The sequence below is a fragment of the Gymnodraco acuticeps genome, unplaced genomic scaffold, assembly GCF_902827175.1.
Source record: "Gymnodraco acuticeps unplaced genomic scaffold, fGymAcu1.1, whole genome shotgun sequence".
Taxonomy (NCBI): domain Eukaryota; kingdom Metazoa; phylum Chordata; class Actinopteri; order Perciformes; family Bathydraconidae; genus Gymnodraco; species Gymnodraco acuticeps.
In genome coordinates, this window is record NW_022989899.1 from 1,142,270 (window position 1) to 1,165,404 (window position 23,135).

Here is a 23,135-nt window from a genome sequence, read left to right on the forward strand (position 1 = left end):
TGCTTTAAGATGCGATGATCGACGGTATCAAACGCTTTGGAAAGGTCAATAAATAGAGCTGCACAACTCTGCTTATTGTCTAAAATACTCGTAATGTCATTCACCACTTTTCATTGTGGCAGTGATGGCAGCTAGTGTTGTTTTCTGAAGCCTGACTGATGTTTAGACAGGATATCATTTTTACATAAAAACTCCTTTACCTGTTCACTCACTAAGCGTTCGAGCACCTTAGCCAGAACTGACAATTTAGAGATTGGCCTATAGTTATTTAAAATAGTTGCCTCCCCTCCTTTTAGTAAAGGCAAGACATAAGCTGACTTCCATACTTTTGGAATTGCATTTGTTCTGAGGGAGAGGTTAAAAAGAGTAGTGAGAGGAAGAGCAATAAAATCTGCAGCTATCTTTAAAAAGAAAGGTTCTACGTTGTCCGGGCCAGCCGGTTTCTTAGGATCTAGCTTAGATAATGCTTCATGAACAACATTGACAGTAAAAGGAGTAAAACTGAAAGAGTTTTCCAGACCACATTGTTCAGGGTCACAGATTGGGGTGTTCACAGAAGCAGAGTTAGTCACAGAGTCAAACATAGAACCGCAGGACACAAAATGCTCATTAAAGCAATTTAACATAGTGGCCCTGTCCGATATAGTGCCAGATGCTGTGGTAAGGCACGGAGGTAGCTCATTACGGATCTCACTGGTGGATATCGATTTTATTGCTTTCCAAAATTTCCTAGGATTATTTAGGTTTTCTGTGGTAACTGACAGATAGTACTTCGACTTTGCACTTTTGACATTTGAAGTGAAGCTATTCCTTAGCTACCTAAAACGCAGCCATTCTACCTCTGAGCCTGATTGCCTAGCCTTTGCCCAGGCCTTGTTTCTCTCATGAAGGAGACTAGACAGCTCAGCAGAAAACCAAGGATTGTCTCGTCCCTTTACTCTAAATGTACGCAGGGGTGCATGTCTATCAATGATCTCCATAAAACCAAGATAAAAATAAGACCATGCGGTTTCCACATCAGCACACAGATCGATTTTAGCCCAATCAAAATCAAACAGATCATGCACAAAACCCTGCTCAACAAAATGTTTTTTGTCTCTCTTAATGATAATGCGAGGTTTAACCTTTTGGACCTTAGTGTCCCTAATTGTGGCTACAACACAGTGATCGCTCAGATCATTTGCAAATACTCCCACAAATGAATATTTATGGGGAACATTAGTTAAAACGAGATCAATTAGTGAGGATTTATTAGGGGACTTAATATTTGGGCGAGTAGGACTGTCCACAATCTGAGTAACATTCAAAGAGATACAAAGGTTTTTAAAATCCTCTGACACTGCAGTTAACCTAGTCCCAGTTAAAATCACCAAGTAGCACTATTTCCTTGTAGTCTAGTTGTGATAAAAAGATTTGCTAGTGAAGACAAGGAGTCTTTGACAGCTGAGGGGGGGTCTGTAACAGCCCACCACCATGACCTGTTGACCCTTTGCCACTTCTATATTTATGGCTAAAAATTCAAATTGCTTACTGATCGATTTGGAAACTAATGTGGTTACACTGAACTTATTCTTAACATAAATGGCAACGCCACCACCTTTATTAGGCCGGTCGGTACGATACACATTAAAACCATTTAAGGCAGGGGTGGGGAACCTCCGGCCTCCGGGCCGTATACGGCCCGCGAGACAATTTGGTACGGCCCTCGAGGTAATTTATAAACACACGCAAAAAAGAAAAAAATGTAAGAAATCTAGACCGCAAAAAAATTAAACAAGCGAGTGCCTGTTTTTCCTGGCCAAGTTCAGGGTCCTTGAACACAACACAAGTCTAACGTGTCATCACGTGGTATATGTCTCGACTGACAGGGGTGCAGTTCTGACGGAGAGCACCAGAACACCGCTCCAGCACTTCAGAAATTGCAGTACCCATAAGGAGCCGTACACATGCTGCAGTTTCTGCGTGGCTGTGTCTTAGTTGTAAACCCAGTGGCGATCTGCTCATCTGTCATACAGTCAATAACTTTGTTGTTATTAGCATCTGGTTAGCTAGCTATGCTAACGAATATAAGAAGCTTTTTCTCCAACCAGTGAGGCAAAGCCACATCTTTATGATCATTATAGTTATAAAAAAACAAGAGAATAAAGTAAACGGGTATAAAATACTATATGACAGTAAAAAAAAGTTGTTATTAATAAAGAAGAATACAGTTTGAAAGGAGAGTGATTTGTCATATTCATAAAGAAAAATAAATCTGCTTACAGTTCTGTTTCATATGGATGTTGAGAGATGTTTCCATAGATCTCCTAATGTTGCTCTCAAAGTGCACCAGATTTATGCTTTTAACTTCAACATTTACAAACAAATCTTCCCAGGGGAGCATGCCCCCCCGGACCCCCCTAGAGGAGGTTAGCTCCCCCCCCCCACTTAAATCATGTTCACATGGATAGGAAACTAAATACATTTGCACACATCTTGTGTCCATATCTTTCTGTTTTGGTGGTCACGCCACACCGTGCACGTGCATGCATGCGCGAGTCATGGTGAGATATCTGGATTAAGAGGTTGCTTTTTCTTTGCACAGAATGAAATGAATGGGCTGTGATTTTAGTTTTTTTAAGCAGAGGTCAATCATTTGTACGGCCCTCTGAGGATATTGTAAAAATTGAAATGGCCCTTGAGAGGAAAAAGGTTCCCCACCCCTGATTTAAGGCAATGTCAGAGGCCAAAATAGATTTGTTTAGCCATGTTTCTGATAAGACAATGACGTCAGCGTCAGTCGATTTTGCCCAGATATGGACAAAATCTAGTTTACCTAACAGACTGCGCACATTCAAGTGGATGAAACCCAACCCAGAATATGTGTCCCCGGTGTGTCAGGGAACTCACCAAGTGTCAGAAAACACAACCCTCTCTCTTTTCCTCCATACCCAAATCTCTAAAAACGGGGCTACAACGGAGCTGATTATTATTTGAATTTTTCTGACGTCAGAAAAGGGGTGCTCCGCCTATATGGGCAACTCTCCACCTATCAAGGGAATGAGAGACCGCTCGAAAGTGCTGGAGACGCTGTAGTACATATGCCAGGCCTGTAAGTGGCGCTGTAGTCTGACACAAAAGCAGAATCAGCCCTTGCAAAAACAGGGCTGGAAAAGAGCAAATAGAGCGAAATAAGGCATGGCTAAAATGCACGATCTGTTTGTGAAGTTTTTTTTTCAAAATACCAGACATGTTTTATATAGGTATGGCCCTACAATATATGTTTCAAATATAGCATGATAGGTCCACTTTAAGACTTTTAACACACATTAGAGAGTTTATTTATAGTAAGCAATAAGTTGAGCTTTTGAACTTTCATTGTAAAACTGTATTACCAATGGTTTTCCGTATTCATGCTGATAAACAAACACATTGATGGAGATAATGGTAATTTGTTGCGTGTATCTAAAATGGTCTACTTGTTTGTGTTAAAAGCAAAATGGACACTCTCTGCTACTCAACAATGTGTGTACCATCTTCCCGTCTCGAGTGGAAAATTCAGTGGGGGCAGTTTATTTTCTTTCTTTTCTTTGTACTGACCTCTCTCACAGCTGGGTAGGTCGCCGCTCCAGGTGAGGTCCCATTGGCACATGAGCAGCTCGGCGCCAACCACCTGATAACCAGGGTAACACTGGTAGGTCACCACGGTGCCCTGAACAAGCTCAGGGTGAGATGTACTCTTCCAGCCATTAGAGATCTCTGGCAGCTCAGGGCAGGTGTCGTTCCGAGCTACTTCTGCAGGGTGTGTGTGTGTGTGTGTGTATCGGAGGGAAACAGCAAGAAAGGACATTAGGAAACGAATACAAGGAAATAATAACAGTCAATTTGTGTCTTTTTGACAATCACTTTGAGCTAATCGTGAAATCGTAGCTGGCTAGTTTGTTAGGACATGTGCGGTCTCTTGAGGAGGAGCATCATAACCCTAACCTTGATATTTTGGTCTTTGTCTTTTTTAGCATCACAACTCGCACTAGCTGATTAGCACCCTTCTGGATAGAGAGCATTAAAGCTTAATAATGGTTTTGATTAGAGTTTGACGGGATGCCTTTATGGGGTGTTACCCTTCCAGCTTTTTGAATGTGCTTTCCTGGAGGGTAACTGTTACCTGATTGGCCTGTTCGATATTCTTTGACACCTGCCAATGTTGCAGTCTTGTGTTTGCATTCCACCAATGAGATTCATGAAGAAACTATAATAAAAGCTTCCCCTCCCTTTATTCCTCTTTGTAGATCATCAGTATTCTGCAGCCTTTCCTTGCCTCTGAATGTATTAACTCTTATCAGATATAGTGCGCTGGCCACGGCGTCGTGCTGATGGAAAGGCCCCGCCAACACAAGGGACAGCCTCTTATTGCTTCCATTTTTAGGTCCTATACCTGCAAAAAGAAATTCCCTGTTCCTTTCTTTCATTTTGCCCAACTTTCCTTTTTACAACCTTACTCTCCTCCAATGTGCTGCTTAGTTTTCATTTCCATCCATCTATTGGTATTGAATCCCTCTGTAGCTGAACCATTGTAGAATTCACTGATACATTGATGATACATTAGAACAACATTGGACATTAATATTACATATTAAATAATAGTTAGCTAGCTGTTTGAACCTGCTTCCAGTCTTTACTCTGAGAAAGGCTAACCACCAAAAGATAAGTATATGGCAAAAATATTTTTGAACTAATCCTCTAATAATCACTAGTCAACATTTGGTGTTGTTTATGCTTTTTTTCCCATCATCCTTTATTACACAAATAAATAAAAAGGATTAGTCTAAAGACAGATGGTGGGTAAAAAGAATGTCATTGTTATGATTTAGAAATACCTAGATTACATAATGTGACTTTATTTTAAGTTACACATTTTTATTATGCTTTTTGGGGTTTCCCCTTTCCTATAGAGCGTGTTTTTTGTGCAAGTTAATGGTCTGCAAAGGCTAAAATCACAAAGTTCCCTCCAGAGGGTTATATTTTCTTCGGTAACATGGTGACATCATTATACAACAATTGCGCCAATATTGGCTGGCGCTCCAACGTAATGTATGTGATTGGCTAAGGGGCGGGACATCTCAAAGCGGTGGACCAATCACAACAGAGTTGGCCAGCTCACCAATCAGAGCAGATGGGCTCTGGTTTCAGACAGAGGGTGAAAAGAGGTGCTGCAGCACAGGCAGTATGAGAAAAATAAAGAGGTTTCTGAACAATAAAGCATGGAGACATGTCCCAGTAGAGGCACTAAATACAAATATGAACCTGAATATTAGAAAAATATGTCCTCCTTCACATTAATATTCATGAGACCAGCGATAACTCACTGAGAGTCCCCACAATCTCTGATGCTGTATATTCCATATATGTGTGCTGTGTGTATTTCCAGAGGAAAGGATTAGGATTTGTCATCTTGCATTAACAAGCTTCAAAAATGTATTTATTGTCTGAATATCGTGGGAAGAGTTTCATATTCTTAAAGCCAATACTTTGTTTGTTTAAAACCCATTATGACCAATGCCATGAGTTTTTCCACCTAATCCATGTTTTTTTTGGTAAATGTGCCGTTGCAACATTTGACTGATTTTGATAGCATATGAACAAAACAGTAAATGGCTCTCTAATGAATCATCTCTAAGAAGTTGAGAATTCTCTGAGCGCTGGTTCTATGACTTACCAAAGAAGTGGACTACGAAGCCGTTGCCATAGCCGTACACGTTGGTTGCCGGGTCGGACTGGAACTGGATGGTGAGGTCTGCGGTAGAGGTGTAGAGCTTAAATCTGGGTTTCGATCCTCCATACTGACCCAGAATTTTAGCTGTTAGGTCATCTCCATCATAAAAGGTCACCAGGTCATTCTTCCCAATGTTCAACCTGCAACAGGAATATCACAGAATCACCAATTTACCAAGTTTAGTTTCTAACCTGAACTGTTTTAGTGATATTTAGCTTTTTCCATCTACATTTTTGATCATAAAAATAGGTGGTTATAAACGCACTTCACTCCTTGTTTGCCTCACCTTTAAACTTTCTCTTGCATCGATTTGTTTAAACATATTTTACTTGTAATAAGAGTGGCAATAATTAAGCACAATGACAAATAATTGGTTAAAAGATGATAATTTAATAAACTCAAAAATGAAGGATCTGGTAAATTAAGTATATGAAAAGAATAACCATGATTCGAGTTCATATCTTTGACAATAGATGAGCATTTTTTTTTAGATAAACAACACAAAACATTACAAATGGCAATTGTGACAGTTAATGTACTTATTAGAATAAATGATCATTCTGTTATCAGTTAATTAAATCATTTTTTAGTAATTTAACTAACAATTTAACATGAACTAATGTTGTTATGTATGCTGTGTAACAATATCGTTTTTAAAATGCAAAAAAAATAATTTAAAAACGATTTGCATTGAATGACGCAGCCCTTCACACACATACATGCCACTTTGCTCTGTGAGCGAACAGAACGTTATGTTAATGGTAAACCTCACAATGGGTTCTTGCATTTTTTAAATGTAAGACAATTCCAGGTCAATCCAAGGTTTCTTATTGCATTATTCACGAGGAGCAGCGTGATTCCTTTTTGCTCCAGAGGAAACCATTGCTGGAGTAATGTGACTATCCACAAGGTGAGATCTTGTTGATTGCATCATTCATATTTAAAGACATTTGGTAGTTCTTCAGCCAGGCTATTATTCTTATTGTCCACAATGACAGTGCTCATAATGACTCATCACCTTTGGGGGATTGCCACCAAAATATTTTCAATAACACATCTGTGTGACTTAAGGACAGCTGTGTAAAGGGAAGTGATTTACTTTTCATATTGTTGGGTGACTTATGAGAGAATTATATAAAAAAACCTCAATTGTCTGCAGTTCATAACACAGACCTTGTATTAATGTGTAATCTCTAGTCATGGAATCTAATGCAGTACATTTACTTAAATAGTGTGCATAAAAAAGACGTTTGTAAGGTGAATACTTCAACTCCCCAACAAGATAGAAATCAAGTATAATGCGTTTTACTCTATTGCATACATTTGACAGTGACTGAGCTAGTTACTACTTTGCTAGTCTGGGTCCCATTGTGTGTGTAAGCATCACATTGACCAATTATAACTTGAGCTACACAGCTCTGCACGTTATTCAATAAGCCAATAATATAATTCACCACCTTCTTTGTCACGATAATTCACAAGCGTGGAATGCAGTATGACCCAAACTAGTGAAGATACCGCTAGAGAGGTCAGGCAAAAACACAAGGGCGGGAGGGTGTTAACACACAGGTGGATAGTATGAGGGCGGGGCATACAATCATAGAGGAAAACGATCGTAAAACTAGGAAAACACAAAGACAAAAAGTGAAACCAGACAGGACAAAATAATGGAATACTTTTTAGGTTTATTAGGTATTCTGGAGCTGACTTTTTCCTTCATTAAAAGCTTCATGTATTGTAGAAAACCCCAAAAGTTGATGTTAGTCATGTCCGTCCCCATCACAAACTGTGGAGCAGGGGTCGGCAACAGGCGGACCGCGGTCCGGATCCAGACGCCGACCTATACGGACTCGGACCTATAATCAATACATTAATAGGGGATTTCAATTTTGATGGGGCGATTCTATTTTAACTGCCGCCGACAGGGGTCGAAAGAGAGGAGTGAGCGATACAGGGAGAGAAACACAGAAGAAGAGACGAGAGAGCGGCAGAGAGGAAAGTGAGTGAAGAGAATAATTAGCGATACAGGGAGAGAAGACGGAGAGGAGAGTGAACAGGCGTGTTAGCGGCAGACAGGGAGAGACAAATAATTACACGTGGCGCTCTCCAAGAAGAGGAAAGTGGACAGTGAGAACAGAGCTTTTTTAACCCTGAGTGGACTCATTCATGTTCATCCTGCCCACTGGGAGCACAGAACCAGTGTGTCTCATCTGTTCAGAGACCGTGGCGCTCATTACAAGTGCCAACACACCACTATGAGACAAAACACAAAGTGTTTGACCAAACATTCCCTCTCAAGTCAGGACTGAGGTCACAACAAAGAAGCAGTCTCAGAGCCCAATATGATCAGTCCACCAGGATCAAAATTAAAACTAAATATCGTTCCAGGGCAGGCTAACCGAGGCTAACCAATGAGCACCTGCATGTGTATGAGAATGGCCCTGACACCAATTCAGCCCAGATCTAAACTCCTGGCAGGACAAGCTCCAGCTCAATTCTCACACTGAATAAAACAAAGTGAGTGAGGGACTGCAATATAAGAGGGAAAGAAAGAGAAACTTTAAAACTGTTCAATTGTTATGATGTGTAAAGACTGATATTGTTCTATAATCGGCTGAAACTGTTAAGTCATGATGTGAAACGGTTAACAAAGAAAAAGGGAAACTCAAGCTGCTGCTACACTTTATTTTATTTATCTAAAATTAAGCACTTTTAAGATGCACACATTTTCAAAAGCTATTTTATTTATTTGTAAATGCAGCCCGAGAGGAACATTACACATATCCACAGTATTTAAGTAATGTTAATAGACAATAAATAGTTGTTTTTGAATTGTACTTTCTTTATTTGATTGACAGTCAGCTGTTGATTACATGCAGACGTTGATAAAGCTACAGGTCACTTCAATATATATCACACTAATTCATAAAGCAAGTTAGACATTTTGATGTTCCGGACCTTTGCATGGGGAGATTTTCTCTAACTGGACCTCGTTGAATTTGAGTTGAATACTACTGTTGCTGTAGAGTATAAAAAAGTTGGACAAAGGACATTATGGGTTCATAACGCTTCGACATATTTGAGTAGTAGTATTTACATCACCTAAATCTCTCAAACAGAAGTGTAAAGTAAAATGTTATCATGACCAGTTGTCGTGAAAGACAAAAATAAGACAATTATGTCGCCAAAATTATGAATTTTCCTATAATAGTTACAGAATATTCTAAAACACCTGCTATCGTCTTCCCTGACTGATTGGGACTGACAGCAATCGTGATGTCAAAAAAGATGAGCACAGACATTTCCATCTGTGGGATGAATGAATCAACATGCTGAATAACCACAATTGCTGTCAGTTAAACTGTCAAAGGGTCATGTATAGTGTTGATTTGACCATAGCCTTTAAAGCTGGAACTCTTACAATCCTCAAAGCTGTTCTGAAATGTCACCTGGGGCTGAGCTATCTCTTTGTAGAGAGAAGATTTAGAGCATTGAAGAAATGGCTTAGCAAGAATAAAGCAGTGACATGCTCTTTGCTGTCGCTAATTAATCACCAGCGGCTCCTGATAAAACTCATTAGCCAGCCTGAGATTGAGCAATTAATCACTAAGGGAATGCCGGAAAATCAAAGGTTCAAGAGGCGTGGATTGAATTGAATTCTTTTTTTACCCAACACTGGAATATGACAGCAATATGAGGTTGTGAAAATATGCAAACTGCAATGGGGAGTGTTTGTCTTTCCATAGGCAGTTTTTTTATTTTTGTCACACACAATTTTTACTTACGTGTCTTAGGAGTAAAAGCAAATAATAACACTATTCATAAAGCTCCTTTAAAAACAGGGTTACAAAGTGATTCGCAAATACAAAATACGCAACAACACACTACACCCCTTTTCCATGAGAGAAAACAGGTCCAACAAATACAAAATCTTGTACAACAAATTATTGTATTTAAAGTAGTAACATTTGTTTTTGCGTATTGATTCAAAATAAATCAGCTAGGTTGCATACACGACAATTGTTCCAAAGTGTGTGGGCCCTGGCAGCAAAAGCACAGTTCCCTTCAGTTTAAAGACTTAGTTCTGATTAGTTGCATAATGGTAGAGAGATTGCATGCATAAAGATAGGTGCAAAAAAGTTCACAGTTTTATGGTAGGGCTAGCCCATGTGGTGCCTTGAAAGTAATGAGTAAACCATTCTAATCAATCCTGAAGTGAAAGCCAATGTTTTGTTGAACCTGAAAGTGTAAGCAGGCTTTGTTCTTTATTAAGGTAAGGTGTGACTGTAAACTCTCTGTCTAAAAAATTGGAGATAAACCGCTCGAGACTGGTGTCAGCTGTTCCTACGATTTCTTTTAGAGAGCACATTTAAGTATCATGGTCCGCTGTGTCAAAAACAGAACTTAAGTCCAGTAAGATCAGGGCAGAACCTTTACCAGCATCGACAGCCTTACAATTCACTACTGGGAACTTAATCTGCAAGACATCATTATTTTCTTCTTCCTATAACTTTCATTTACAACTGAATGAAAAGTCGTTCCACCTTAACATAATGACTCATTAAATCCTACTTTTCAACTCAGGAGAGGTGAAACCTGAAAATGGGCCTATCTAGAAAAATGTTGTGTCCCTTCGAATGCCTAAAGCTAGTTCTAGCAAGCATATTCAAATGATTGTGCAGTCTTTTAAACTTATTGTGTTCTATGTTTATTTGATTGCTAACGGATAAAGCCTCTCACCTGCTCAGAGAGCGAGGCGGATTGAGAAATACTACCGGCTGGCGTCAAATTTGTTGTGATTAAGCTAAACAAGACTTTGTGCGGCTCTGCAGTGCATCTGTAGAAGAAAATCAATCACAGTCTCCATTCCCTGACACTGATTTCATTTAGTTCAATTTGAAAAAAAACAGGGCTGAGTTTGGCCTGGCCCCCAGGACCAGCTGCCAACACATTTCACTCCAACTATTCACTTCATCATTTGCTATATCCAGGAGAATGGCTGGAGCTATTTTTTGCATACATAAAATCATGTACATTTAAAAAAAAAAAAAAAAAGTTTTAAAACAAATAAACATTTAAATGAAATCAACATTTTTCAAACCACTACGGCCATACATTACGTTGTCCAGAATGAAGACAATTGGAATAATGCAAATAGGTGCTTTGTCATTGAAATGTATCTTCATTTAAGTTTTACATCTGAGAGTTTAATAATCAAGCCTATCCTTAAAGGTGGGGTAGGTCATTTTGGAGAAACCAGCTCGAGTGCGCTAGAATTTGAAAATACACAGCCGGAAAAAATCTGCCACTTCCTTACAGAGCCCCTCCTCCAACACACACGAACGCGCACATGACCAATGAGGGCACGAGATAAGTTTGTGCACAGATGGAAGGCTGACAGGCAGGTAGGCCATCCAGTTACTTTAGCCGGGCCGGCTCAGATGATTGGTCGTGCTTTTTACAGCGCCACGGCTTCCACAGATGACGTTTTTTTATGGATTTTTTGTCAAAGCACTTCAGATATTCATTGCTATCAAGATGTTAAGAGCATTCCATGGAATATAACAAAAAGTGTATCTCGAGCCGGTTTCTCAAACTTACCTACCCCACCTTTAACTTTGGCGACAGATATTTTATTTCTTTATTGTTGATGATGCAAACCTAGAGGGTATTGCATTATTTGCAATATAATAAACAAAATGTCATTGGCAACATATTTGCATTCACAGTTATTTGCTCTGTGTTTCTCCTAAAAGATAGGATACTGATGTGTAGTATCAATACAAATGTGGTAATCATCCATTTTGTTGCGGGTCTATACTGCGGGTCTAACTATAATCATATTCAATAAGTATAGATTTTTTGTCAGAAAATTCAAAAAGAAACAATACAAGATTGTATAGAACCTTTCCCTATATTTAACAAATATTTGATACATAATGTCTTTTTTTAAATATCTGAACCTTCAGTCTTTCAGAGTTCTATTTCCAGCGTCAGTCATGGCAAAATCTGTCCGAGCTGAATAGTCTATGACAGCTATTGTTTTCCCGGACAAAGAATATACCCTGTCATACAAAAGAAGACACATTCAAATGTTGTGTGTTTGCAATTATTAACATAGATAAACGGAACCTAGCATAAATAACTATCACACTGGCTATGCTGTTTCACCTAAACAACATAAGACTAGAATCCTGAGAATCGAGGACATCACTATAACAGATTTAAGGGGCCCTATTATGCTCAATTTCAGGTTTCATAATTGCATTTTGTGCCTCTACTTGACCTGTCTCTGTAATAGATTGTTTTAATAAAAGAAAGTAAATTCATGTTTTCTTGTGATAAAATATGTAATGTGGTTAAAAAGATCATATATTACATTAGACACAAAGATTGTTTGGTATATAAATACTAAAGTGTGAAGATAACTAATATTTACGTTTTGACATGTTCAATATAAAATGTTGATCTTTGATTTAAATGTCTGATCTACGATCCTGAGATCCATTGCTTTTGTTTGTCTCCACCAACACATTTGGGGTTTGCGGGTAATTCCCTCACTTGAGTAAATGTATGTGATGAAACACCATTTTCACTCTTGTGATCATTTCTCCCCATCTGAAAGGAAAGGGGTGTAACATCTCCATGCTTTCATGTTCAAAAAGCTCTTTATTTTTCTCATACTGCCTGTGCTGCAGCACCTCTTTTCACCCTCTGTCTGAAACCAGAGCCCAGTCTGCTCTGATTGGTTAGTTGGCCAGCTCTGTTGTGATTGATCAACCCTTTAGAGATGTCCCTCCTATCACGTACAGTACAATGTGTTGGAGCGCTAGCCAATAGAAGCGCAAGTGTTACATAGTGATATCACTATGCCGCAGATGTAAACAATGGAGTCCAATGGGGGTGTTTCAGGCAGGGGGGGGAGAAAACGCTCTCTGGAGGGCACTTGCGATTTTAGCCTTTGCAGAACATTTACATGCACAAAGACCTATATAACACAGGAAAGGGAAAACCCCCCAAAGCATAATAAAGCCTCTTTAAATGAGTCCCTCAAGGCACACTTAACCAAACTGACATCGCCATACAATGTAACAGTGCATCCTTTTTAAAATGCAGGCTAGTTAGCATAGTAACAGTAGCTGTTATTTTAAAGGCAATGTTATTCCACCCAGAAGCAGCGGACAGTATGCTATAGTGTGTTGGATAGAGGGTGGTTTCATTACTTTTACTTCCCATCCTTTAACTTTAATCACACATTTCACTCCATCCTCTTTCATTTGAAGGCCATCTATAAAAGTCATTTGATACACCCTAGTGATAATGTCCCGTTACACAGATGGAGGAGGAGATATGTGCTTGCACAGATGTCTGTGGAATGTGAGGAACCAATATCCAGGGATCTGTTAAAGGCCTCATATATCTCTGTACATTGTCTAACCCTGACGGCTCTGGGAGAACAGCTGCTATTGATAAGCTTCACCTAAATGCTCAGACACCTGCTGCTAGGCATATGCGGAAACAGTAAGAAGTGCTAAATTAGAACGCTTCTCTGGGATATCTAGGTTTTGGTATTTTCCACGAGTGCTCTCTTGGAAACAGAGACAGTGAAACCTCACTAACAATCAATAAAGGCTGCAATGACTTAAACCCGGAAATGAGTTGGCATTTTATTAATGCTGGGCTCCCTCGTCTCATAGTCAACGTTTTTATCGTGTTTTGGTTGGACGCCCAAAAAAACAGTCGTTAACATAACTTTAAGAACAATTTTTACGTTCTGTTCTACGACATGAATAAGTCACCAAGTGGCATTTCCATGCTAATTTATGAACAAACATTCCGTGAAGGTCTAAAAGCGTCATGCCAAACATTAGCCGCCTGCAGTTTAGCGGTGGTTATGCCCAGCCGTGTGACCTTTATGTATCTCATTTATAGAAAGACGTTGTGGTGATTGAAATGATCCTGCTGAACAAAACGAGTAACTATCATAAACGTGTATATGCCACAGATCCAATGAGAAAAACCCATTAGCTTTTAGTCGAAGGAGCCCTTGTGAAGGTAATTTCCTGGTGAGCCTACAAAAATATGTCATCACTGACCACTATATGAACAAATTAACACCAGACTGGAAAGAGAAGCAGTCAAACTATTTTCACATAATCAATTCTAGCTTCTGACATTGATCTTTAGCCCTCTCACCACAAAGAACATTGATATTGGACAATTCTGCAGAACCCTGAATGACGTTTAATGACCACAACTTGCACTTGAACCTGGCACGTTGACGTTTTTTTGGTACGCACATAATCAGTAGGCCACCGGGTGATTTTTCAGCAGCTGAAATGCATCTCTGAGGTGTAAAGCAACCCTAACCCTAACAGCAACAACATACCAGATGCAGGCTTACAAATCTACCAAAAATGTAGAGGTAAAGTAAGAAAAGGTAACAAAAAGACACAGGTAGTAGGGTGACAACACTTCTTTTCAGGCTAAATGTTTTCACACAATACCTTCACTTCTACTAAATTCACCTGCTCTGCTAAGTGAAGCAGCAATTACTTATGTTGACAGACTTTCTTTCAAACACCAGAGGAAGCCATTAATCAATGCCTCTAAAGGTACAACAAGAGCACAGGTGCTGTTCAGAGAGAGCGGGGGAGAGAGAAAACAGGGTTTAAGATGCAACCAATGCAAATGAGCCCCCTCTTAATTTGCTTGCAAATGGCAAATTATTTTCTATGGCTGACTGACTTATCGGGCTCTGACACGGCGGGGTGTGTTGTTCTGTGTCTTCACCTTGGCACCGCAATCACGGGAAACACACACTCCCATGCTGTACACTTGCACCCTCTACTCGGCACGGCAGCCATTACAGCGTGGGGGGTGAGGGGGTATGTTGGTGGTGGGGGGACTGCCAAACAAACCCTCCCTGATATAATTAGTTTTCTCCGTTGCACCTAATTAACCTTTGTCGGTGTGGCACACACGCATCTCATTCACAAGCCGAGCGCTTTCATTAGCAGCGTGTTGTGTTTTTAATGCCTTTTACCAGTCATGGTGAGGTAGCTCTTTGTAATCTTCAAACTGCTTCTGTGGCGCAGTTTGAAGCGGTGTACGTATAAGCACAGGAGATGAAGTGGGATTTTTTCAAGGGGTCAAGAAAAAAGGGTTTGTGGAGATGTCGTTTCACGCACATCGAAGGGCTGAGTGTGAGAGGGCGGATCAAACGTTACGTACACTTGAATGTCCACCATGATCCTCTTGTCCTCCTCCACATGGATTCCCCAGATACAGTCCTGGCCTTTATCGTAGGCTTCGGGCCAGTTCGGAGACAGCACCACTCCTGCTGAGTCTGTGATCTCGCCGCTACACACAGCTGGAACACACACACACACACACACACACACACACACACACACACACACACACACACACACACACACACACACGGGATATTTAGTCAGGCAATGCTGAGGCTACAGCTCATTTCATCAGCACACATAGAGTGATAGAGCTGGTTGTCAAAAGTGTGGATACAAATCCTATGCTTAAAAAAAGAAAAATCCAATACAGTACCTAAAAGCCAGTAATAACATATCTTTCTTTGACTGACAAAAACGGCAGCATAAGTTACTCATAGGTCCCGTCTGATCATGAAAACAATGATGAATGCTTGTGTGTTTACAGGCCCATTGTAACACCCATTATAGGAAAAGCTGGACCTAAACTATAATAACAGTGCCAAAATTCGTACTGCTGAAATGTCAGTGAGCAAGTGACTAATCCACTGTCTACTCATTCTAAGGTAATCCTGTTCAGGTATTTAATTTACCAAATGAAATTAAAACATATCGCATTGAGCATTGATGGGACTCTTCTTCCAGTAATAGATATACAGACCTCTGCAGGCAGGCTCGGTCTCGTTCCACTGGGGGTTGTTGGGGTCCATGCATTCGATGGTGATGGACCCCTGTTCCAGAGTATAGCCAGGGTCACAGGCAAACTCAACCACAGCTCCTACTGCCCAACTGTTGTCGCTGCTGGTCAGGTTACCGTACTTAACGAAGGGTTCGTAGCAGTGGCCCGCTGCAAAGGCTGTAGAGTGAAAAATGAGCAAAGACGAGGAAAGAACTGATGTTTTATCAGAAAGAACGTCAGAAGTTACGCATCCCTATAAGATACATGGCCAAAGAAGAGACCATTGCCATCAACACCATTTATTAAAATTACATTTTTTTCATGTCATTTTGTCGTTGGATTTTATCGTTATACATTTTCACTGAAATCATCTTACATTTGGGAACATTTTGACAATTATCGGATATGTGTGAAAGCCCAGAACAAATGTTATATAATAACAAGTATGTCGAGATGTGTTTTTCTAAATGTATAGCTATGAACGTATTGTGACATATCATTTTCCAATACAATCTTGCAGTTGCTAAAGTGAACATATTTGGATAAGAGTGGTTAAAGTGTATGCAAATAACTGTATGTATAACACCATATGTTTGAAAAGCTAATGGAAGAGCTTTTATCAGACAGATTCCTAATACCTGTAAAACTTCTAGGGTTGGTGATGTCATTCGGTCCAACATTTTGTTCAAGAATGGGTGACACAAAATGTGGTTCTGGCATTCATGGCTGCCAGAGGTTGAATTGTAGGTGAATGTCTACACTATCCACACTATACACTATCTTACTATCTAATTTAGTGGGAATGCTGATACAGCATTCCCACTACTACGCACAAATTCTTTATACTTATTTTTATTCCGCCAGGTTTTGTTGTCCCTCTTCTACTCCCACATTCCACATCGCAGAAACTCTGTTCAAACATCAAAACGTTCAGCTCGATCGGGAATCGATTGCTATTACTTTTCTCATTCATAACTTTCATATTTCCCGAGATATATCCCATAATTCATCACATTTTTAACATGGAAGTCAATGGAGAAACTCTTCAGACTTGAAAAATCTTCATGCGACTTCAACTGCTAACTGTTCATTCATACTTTCACTCAGAAACTCATTCCAACTTTAAAATGTTACACATCTTTCTGAAATTATTCGTGTTACACAGCTTTTAAATCAGATTCATACTTTTAGAGATATTAAACATTGTTCAGACCTTGGTAAAGAGGCCTTCAGATTTTAACATTAGTGTGTATTGCGCAGCTCGTTAAGGCTAAAGTGTGTGATGTCACAGCTAGAGTGGGGGACAGCTTGAAATTCGCCTTCATCTTTTTTCTTTTAAACCTGCCATAATTCCCAAACCCTACACTCCTGATACATAATTGTTCATGAAAAACTTAGGAAAACCTCTCCTAGGTTGGAGAATAAAAACAATTAAGCAAAACAAATTAAACAAAATGCCTCTTGAGGGCATGAAGTGACAAAAACTTTCAACATGTCTCCATTAAGGCCCATTGTAAATTCAGCCTGATCTTTCCTCACAGCAGCAGCCGCACACCATTAGTTAATCTGCAAAAAGGCCACATTATTAACCCGAAAGTACACAAAAGCAGACTGAGACGCTCGTCAGGGTCCTGAGATGCTTCACACGTTGAAATGTCACCGATATCTGCTACGGTTCTTCCACAAAACGTTCACATGTAAGAGTTGTTGTCCTAACTCCTATGCAAATAGTCAAAACAGCACCAGACTTCAGATAATGGTTAATGGTCCAGCCTTCAACATGTCTATGTGCTATTAGTGAGTTTTCCTCAAAAGTTGTTGCCATGGCAACACATCCCTCGCCGTAAAACACGATATTGCTATAACTCCTATGCAAATTGTCAAAAAGTGCTCAAACTTCACATGTGTGCTAACAGTCCAGCCGTGAAGACATCTACGTGACAGTTTTGAGATTCTTCAAATGCCATTGCCTTGGCAACATAACGCTCGCCATGAAACACGGTTTTCTCATAACTTCAGTGAAAATGCTCCAAACGGCCCACAACTTCATTGGTAACGATGCAGCCATCAACACATCTAAGCGTATTATGGGGTGTCATCAAATACCGTTGCCATGGCGACAGATCATTCGCCATCAAGTTAGTGCAAAAAGTTTGCAGTTCAAATATTCTGCTGCTTTTCCAAGCCTTTTTACTTTATTTTCTTCTCTCATCACACATTCAAGCCCCCAGTGTTCATGTATCATTTCAATCTAAATTATTCACTTTCTTCTTACACATTACATTTCAGCATAGCAGTTTAGTGTCAGCTTTTCAGCATAAAGCATTCCCACTAGCAATTTCTTCAGGAATGGCATTCTCTAGTGGAATGTGTTCTTCTGTAAATTGTAATGATTGTATATGTGCATGCCTTTTTATATAATCATGTTATATACAGTCTGATTCTGATGTCAGAATTCAAACATATTAAACTAAGAAGGTAAACATGAACTGTTCACCTTCAACATGTAAACATAGTCTGATGAGCATATTAGCAGGCATGTTAACATGCTGACGTTAGGATGATGTTACCCCAACTGCTAGAATTGTAGTCATACCATTTAAATAGCCTAAAACGAAATGCTTGTTTCATATTTGTAGAAATGTGTCATCAGGGAAAATAAGGATGTCTTGTGTGCAATAGCTACATTTATAAATATAGGATTGTGTGCAATCTTTCACAAACTAAAATAAAGAAAACACTTGAGTGGCATTTAGAAATGGCTAGATGAATATTCATGAGTGCTGATGGCCGTTCACCAGGGTGGGAATGGTTGGTCAGGATAAAGGAGAAAGCATTACATCTGTTGGAGACTAACTGAGCATTATGTGCTGTTAATGGCCATAATGAGGTCCTTTGCTCTCTTTAGACTTAATCCCATTTGTGGCAGTCAAGCCGAGGCCTAAACAGATTACACTGATTGTATTTCCTAGTGGTCCTCACAGAGCAGAGAGAAGCTGTTGATCTGATGGTTAGTGCTGAGACAAATGTGAGGGCAAAAGATAAGAGAAACTAAGATACATCTCACCCTAGCTATTAGATGAAACTTCGTCAAAATAAATTGTATGAAATCTAAGGTATATGCACGTAGACGCTGACAATGTATTGTGTGCCCCTGAAAGCCTGATTATTTTTATTTCAAAGCAGAGAAGATTTAGTACTACTTACTCAGTTAAATGGATACAAAAGCAACAGATAAAAAAGACACATTAAAAAAAAAAAACGCATCAAAATGCACCCAATAATTAGTGTATTGCGAAAGCTGAAATAAAAGCAGCAATGGAAGTGAATAATTAGTTTTGATTAACTCGAGAGTGATTAAGAAATGGGATTTTTGTCCCCTCTCCTGCATCAAATTTAACTGAGGAGACATTAAGGTATAAAGCGAGCTATGTTTTATGGCATCAGTCCATCAAAAAGCTTAACCCAGGCTTCTTTAAATGTCTCTAGAATTATTGGATGGATTGTTTGACTGTATTAGAATAGTTATTTGTTATTTTGGTGAGATTATTACAGGATGCAGTTAACCCTCTGGAATCTAAGGGTATTTTCTCGATTTTTAGATGTTTCTTTAAATCACCTTTTAAATGTACTTCTTATAACATGGCACCCCATGTGTCACATATGAAAATGTTCAAGACAATCTCTGGTCTTGCTATACATGCAAATTACTCACCTTAGAACACTGTGTGATGAGATAAGTAGCTCTAAAGCTTAACATTTGACATCAGATTTTCGGAAAATCTTGTGCAAACACAAATGTACTAATGTCATCCAATTTTTTTTGGTGTTTTAGATTTGGTTACCAATGTCTTAGGATCACAAAAGTAGTAAAATATTTGAATTACACTGTATATAAATGTGTAATTCATGTCTAAAATGAAACAAATTAAATTCAAATTTTGAATAAAAAAGGTGTTTATCACTCTACTTTCACCACAGCAGAGACTGAGATACATTAGGACTGAATAATGACTTCATAACAAGGTGCATGTGTGTACAAATACAAATTGAGCATTTCAACTTTTTTTTTCAACCAACAATTTATTATAAATATAAGAAACTGGAAAATCTCTCTATTTACAATATTACTTTTTCTTGATGGGGAGGTCCTTAGTGATTTCTCGAGTGTCCATTGGTCGTTTCAGACCATCATGGCTGCCGGCCGAGATTTCCTTGACGGACACACAAATCGACCGATCCCACACAGTGTAACACCGAGTCAAGCTGGGGTTTTTTGCAATAACGCCAATGACAATAATTGGTTGACTGTTTCTGCTTACACTATTTACAAGTTTTTTAAAATAAATTAATACTTTGTGATAGGGTGTGTTGTCATGTTTTTCCATATTTATACAATTAGTGAAGCAAGAGCCCCACATGGCATTAGCATGACATTAGCATAGCATAATAACAGAGCGGTGGTACTTACCTTGGTATCGGATGGCGATGCCAGTAGATGTGCCTGTAGCGTCTGTTATTAGCTCAACGAAGAGATACCTGGATGTGCTGAGCAGACCTTCATTGGGAAGATACTCCACCTGATATGAATCATACAGGGCAGCTGCATCTATGCTGTTACCATTTTTGATCAGCAGCCTAGAAGAAAGGGAATCAAGAATCATTTAGCAGGTTCATTGCAGAAATGGGCTACTTTGGAATGTATAGGACCTCAACTCATTTTGGAGGTTTAACCCCATGTATACAGAGGCAATACTTTATACTAAGGTTGCACACATAAGTAGATTTTTATTAAAAACGGCTTGAATGTTCCAGGTCCAACAAACTACAGTACACTACGTGCTCAGCACTAACTTAGTGATTAATACGTGAAAATCTGTAGCAATTAGAAGCTAAAGAGAAGGATAAAACCGAGCAAAAAGTGGAGTGAATTCTGGACATTTTTTCAACAAACCGAAATACAACTATGATTAAATAATAGGTTACTTCTGCTATGTGTAAATAGGCAACTGTTGGCAAACATGATCACTATGCAAACTAGTTTCTCAGACATTGTGTTATGAGCCACTTCCTCTTCCCTTTAAGTCTATTGTGTAGTTGAAACTGTTTTGTAAAAACAACCATCAGTACTTAGAGTCATTTGGCAAAATGGATACACTCTCCATTAATTACAGTAACATTTAAACTAAATCGATTCAGTACATTTAAAAAAGAAAAGAAGCTATACATGTTGGTTTGCTTCTGGCTTCACCTAAGTTAACCACTCATTATGCAGGTTATTTACATAGTGTGACTATAAGACTAACAGTGACAGAAAGCATCCTCAAAGAATGACTCACAGATTCTTACATATTATCTAAACATCTTCAATTTGAGGTTAATGGCAATAATCTCTCAATGCTCAGGAGATCTGCCTGCACACATCTACAGTAAGAATGGTACAATAGATCAAAGTTTAGGTAGGAAGTTTTAACTGAGTTTGACAAATCTTTTTTCCATTTACTTCACCTTCACGTAAGTAAGTGGTGGGAGCTGATGGGAGTACTGAAAATGGTGCTTATAATGTTAGGATTGCGGAAAGATGACCAAAACCATAGAAGACTATGAAACAAACACAACTATAAAACACACTTCATTCAAATTTGATAGAAACAAAAGAAAAACTGTGACCCAGCTGACACTCATGATGTTTTTCCACCTGCAGGTGGGGGGTCTATTTAGCAGTAAGACTCAGTGTTCATATGCTGCAAGCCACAGCCCCCCCCACCCGTGGTTCTGTTCCTGCATGGCCTCCCATGGTGGACTGCATTAATCTCTGCCTGCTCTGCCTTTGACGACTTCAATTATGCTTCTCAGGTAGTGAGAAGAGAACAGAGCACAGCAGAGCCTTGATGTCAAAATCAAATCTATATTTACATTTACTCTTTATGTCTCCATTCACCCTGACTGAGCAAATCTGACGGAAAAAAGTAATTCCCTTTTGGTTTACTTCTCTGGTTCCTTCACAAAAGAAAAGTGATGCAATAAAGAGTGTAACGGATGATATTTTATTCTTGCTTAGTTATCCATTAGTAAAATGATCTGCTATTCCCCTGAAAAGACCCATACAGCCATTGTATAATCTCAACACCTACAAATTATGTAGAGAATCATTCAAAAATGTTATCAATTAAATATTAAATGTTTCCTACCTTCTGAAAAGCCATTGTTTTCTATAGATTCTATTTCTATTAGATTTTTAGTCAAACTGTTTTGACACATGCTGATGATTTCAGTGTTTTTTAGTGATTTATATTTGATTACATTTAGAATATTCATTATACATTTTGAAGTTGTTTGTATAAAATGACCAAAAAAGAAAATGTATATATTACTAAGAAACTCTAGAAATTTCAACAGCATTTTTACACTTTGCATGCCTAATCGTTATCCTCTTCACATCATCCCTTCTTTCAGTTTTTTAGGTTCCTCCAAGCTGTCTAGACGTCTCTTTGTGTCTATGAGGGACGGAGTCTTAAGAAACCTGTGGCAGTTATAAATTAGTGCAGTTATAAAGTAGTGCAATGATGGCGTATTTTTGTAGGGCAACCCGGAAGTTAGCATCACTATAGCTCCCTAGACAAAAAGCATTTTTGGAATATTGTAGAAAACAACGTATGTGTCAAATACACAATTTTGATACTTTGACATTTTGTTCAAAAGGATAATCTCCACATATTGACACTGCTTTTATAAAAGTTGAAGCATTAATGCAATTTAGCTAAAAATATTTTTGTTTTACAAACTGTAAAGTCCACTGAGACAAATGTAAAATGTGGGATATTGGCTATATAAATACACTTTGATTGATTGATTACATTTCACCAAGGTGTTTGGCATGATTACGTTTAGACATTTAATTTAGTCACTTTTTAGCAACTGACATTTGTAAGACACGTTAAAGCTTCAGATATCAACAGTTTACTGACCTATTTTATGTTGTAGCACAAAACATGAATATCTTCTGAGCTTATATTAACCACAGACCTTATTTCAGGCATTTATCAAAAAACACGTTTAAAAAAAAAGGGTTGACATCGAGACGGGGGAGTGCAAAAATGCAGACTAATTTATAGTTAAGGACTCATTCCTGCACCACTCTATTGGCTGGTTTGCAATATCACTCAGTTTATTCAGCTAATTTCCCCCCTGCGGCGCTTCCTACCAGTCCTCCGTAGAGCCCCATGCTGTTCAAATAACAGTCAGTGCTATTAGCCGCACATCCAGTTGTTACCCTGCAGAGTCCTCAGAAACGAGGTTCTTACAGAGACAAAGCACAGGGTACAGGAGAAAAGGCCTGATTAAACACAAAGTAATGGCGCATTTTCCCTACACGGCCTCGCTCGGTATGGCTCGGCCTCGTTAGGACTGGTTCACTTTATGGCGCATTTCCATTACAGTTTAGGAACTGGGGCAGTAACTATAGTAA

The 23,135-nt window shown here is 39.0% G+C and overlaps 1 protein-coding gene across 4 annotated transcripts in view; it reads right to left on the reverse strand.

Annotated features, from left to right (window-relative positions):
* The window catches only part of sez6b (seizure related 6 homolog b), a 293,771-nt gene that overhangs the window by 30,335 nt on the left and 240,301 nt on the right, over window positions 1-23,135 (reverse strand). For all 4 annotated transcript variants that reach the window (XM_034206109.1, XM_034206104.1, XM_034206122.1 and 1 more), the window contains exons 7-11: window positions 20,139-20,305; window positions 15,650-15,844; window positions 14,987-15,125; window positions 5,696-5,892; window positions 3,580-3,774 (exon numbers count right to left, since the gene is read on the reverse strand). In XM_034206109.1, coding sequence (XP_034062000.1) covers window positions 3,580-3,774; window positions 5,696-5,892; window positions 14,987-15,125; window positions 15,650-15,844; window positions 20,139-20,305 — 893 coding nt within the window. The remainder of the gene's footprint in view (window positions 1-3,579; window positions 3,775-5,695; window positions 5,893-14,986; window positions 15,126-15,649; window positions 15,845-20,138; window positions 20,306-23,135) is intronic.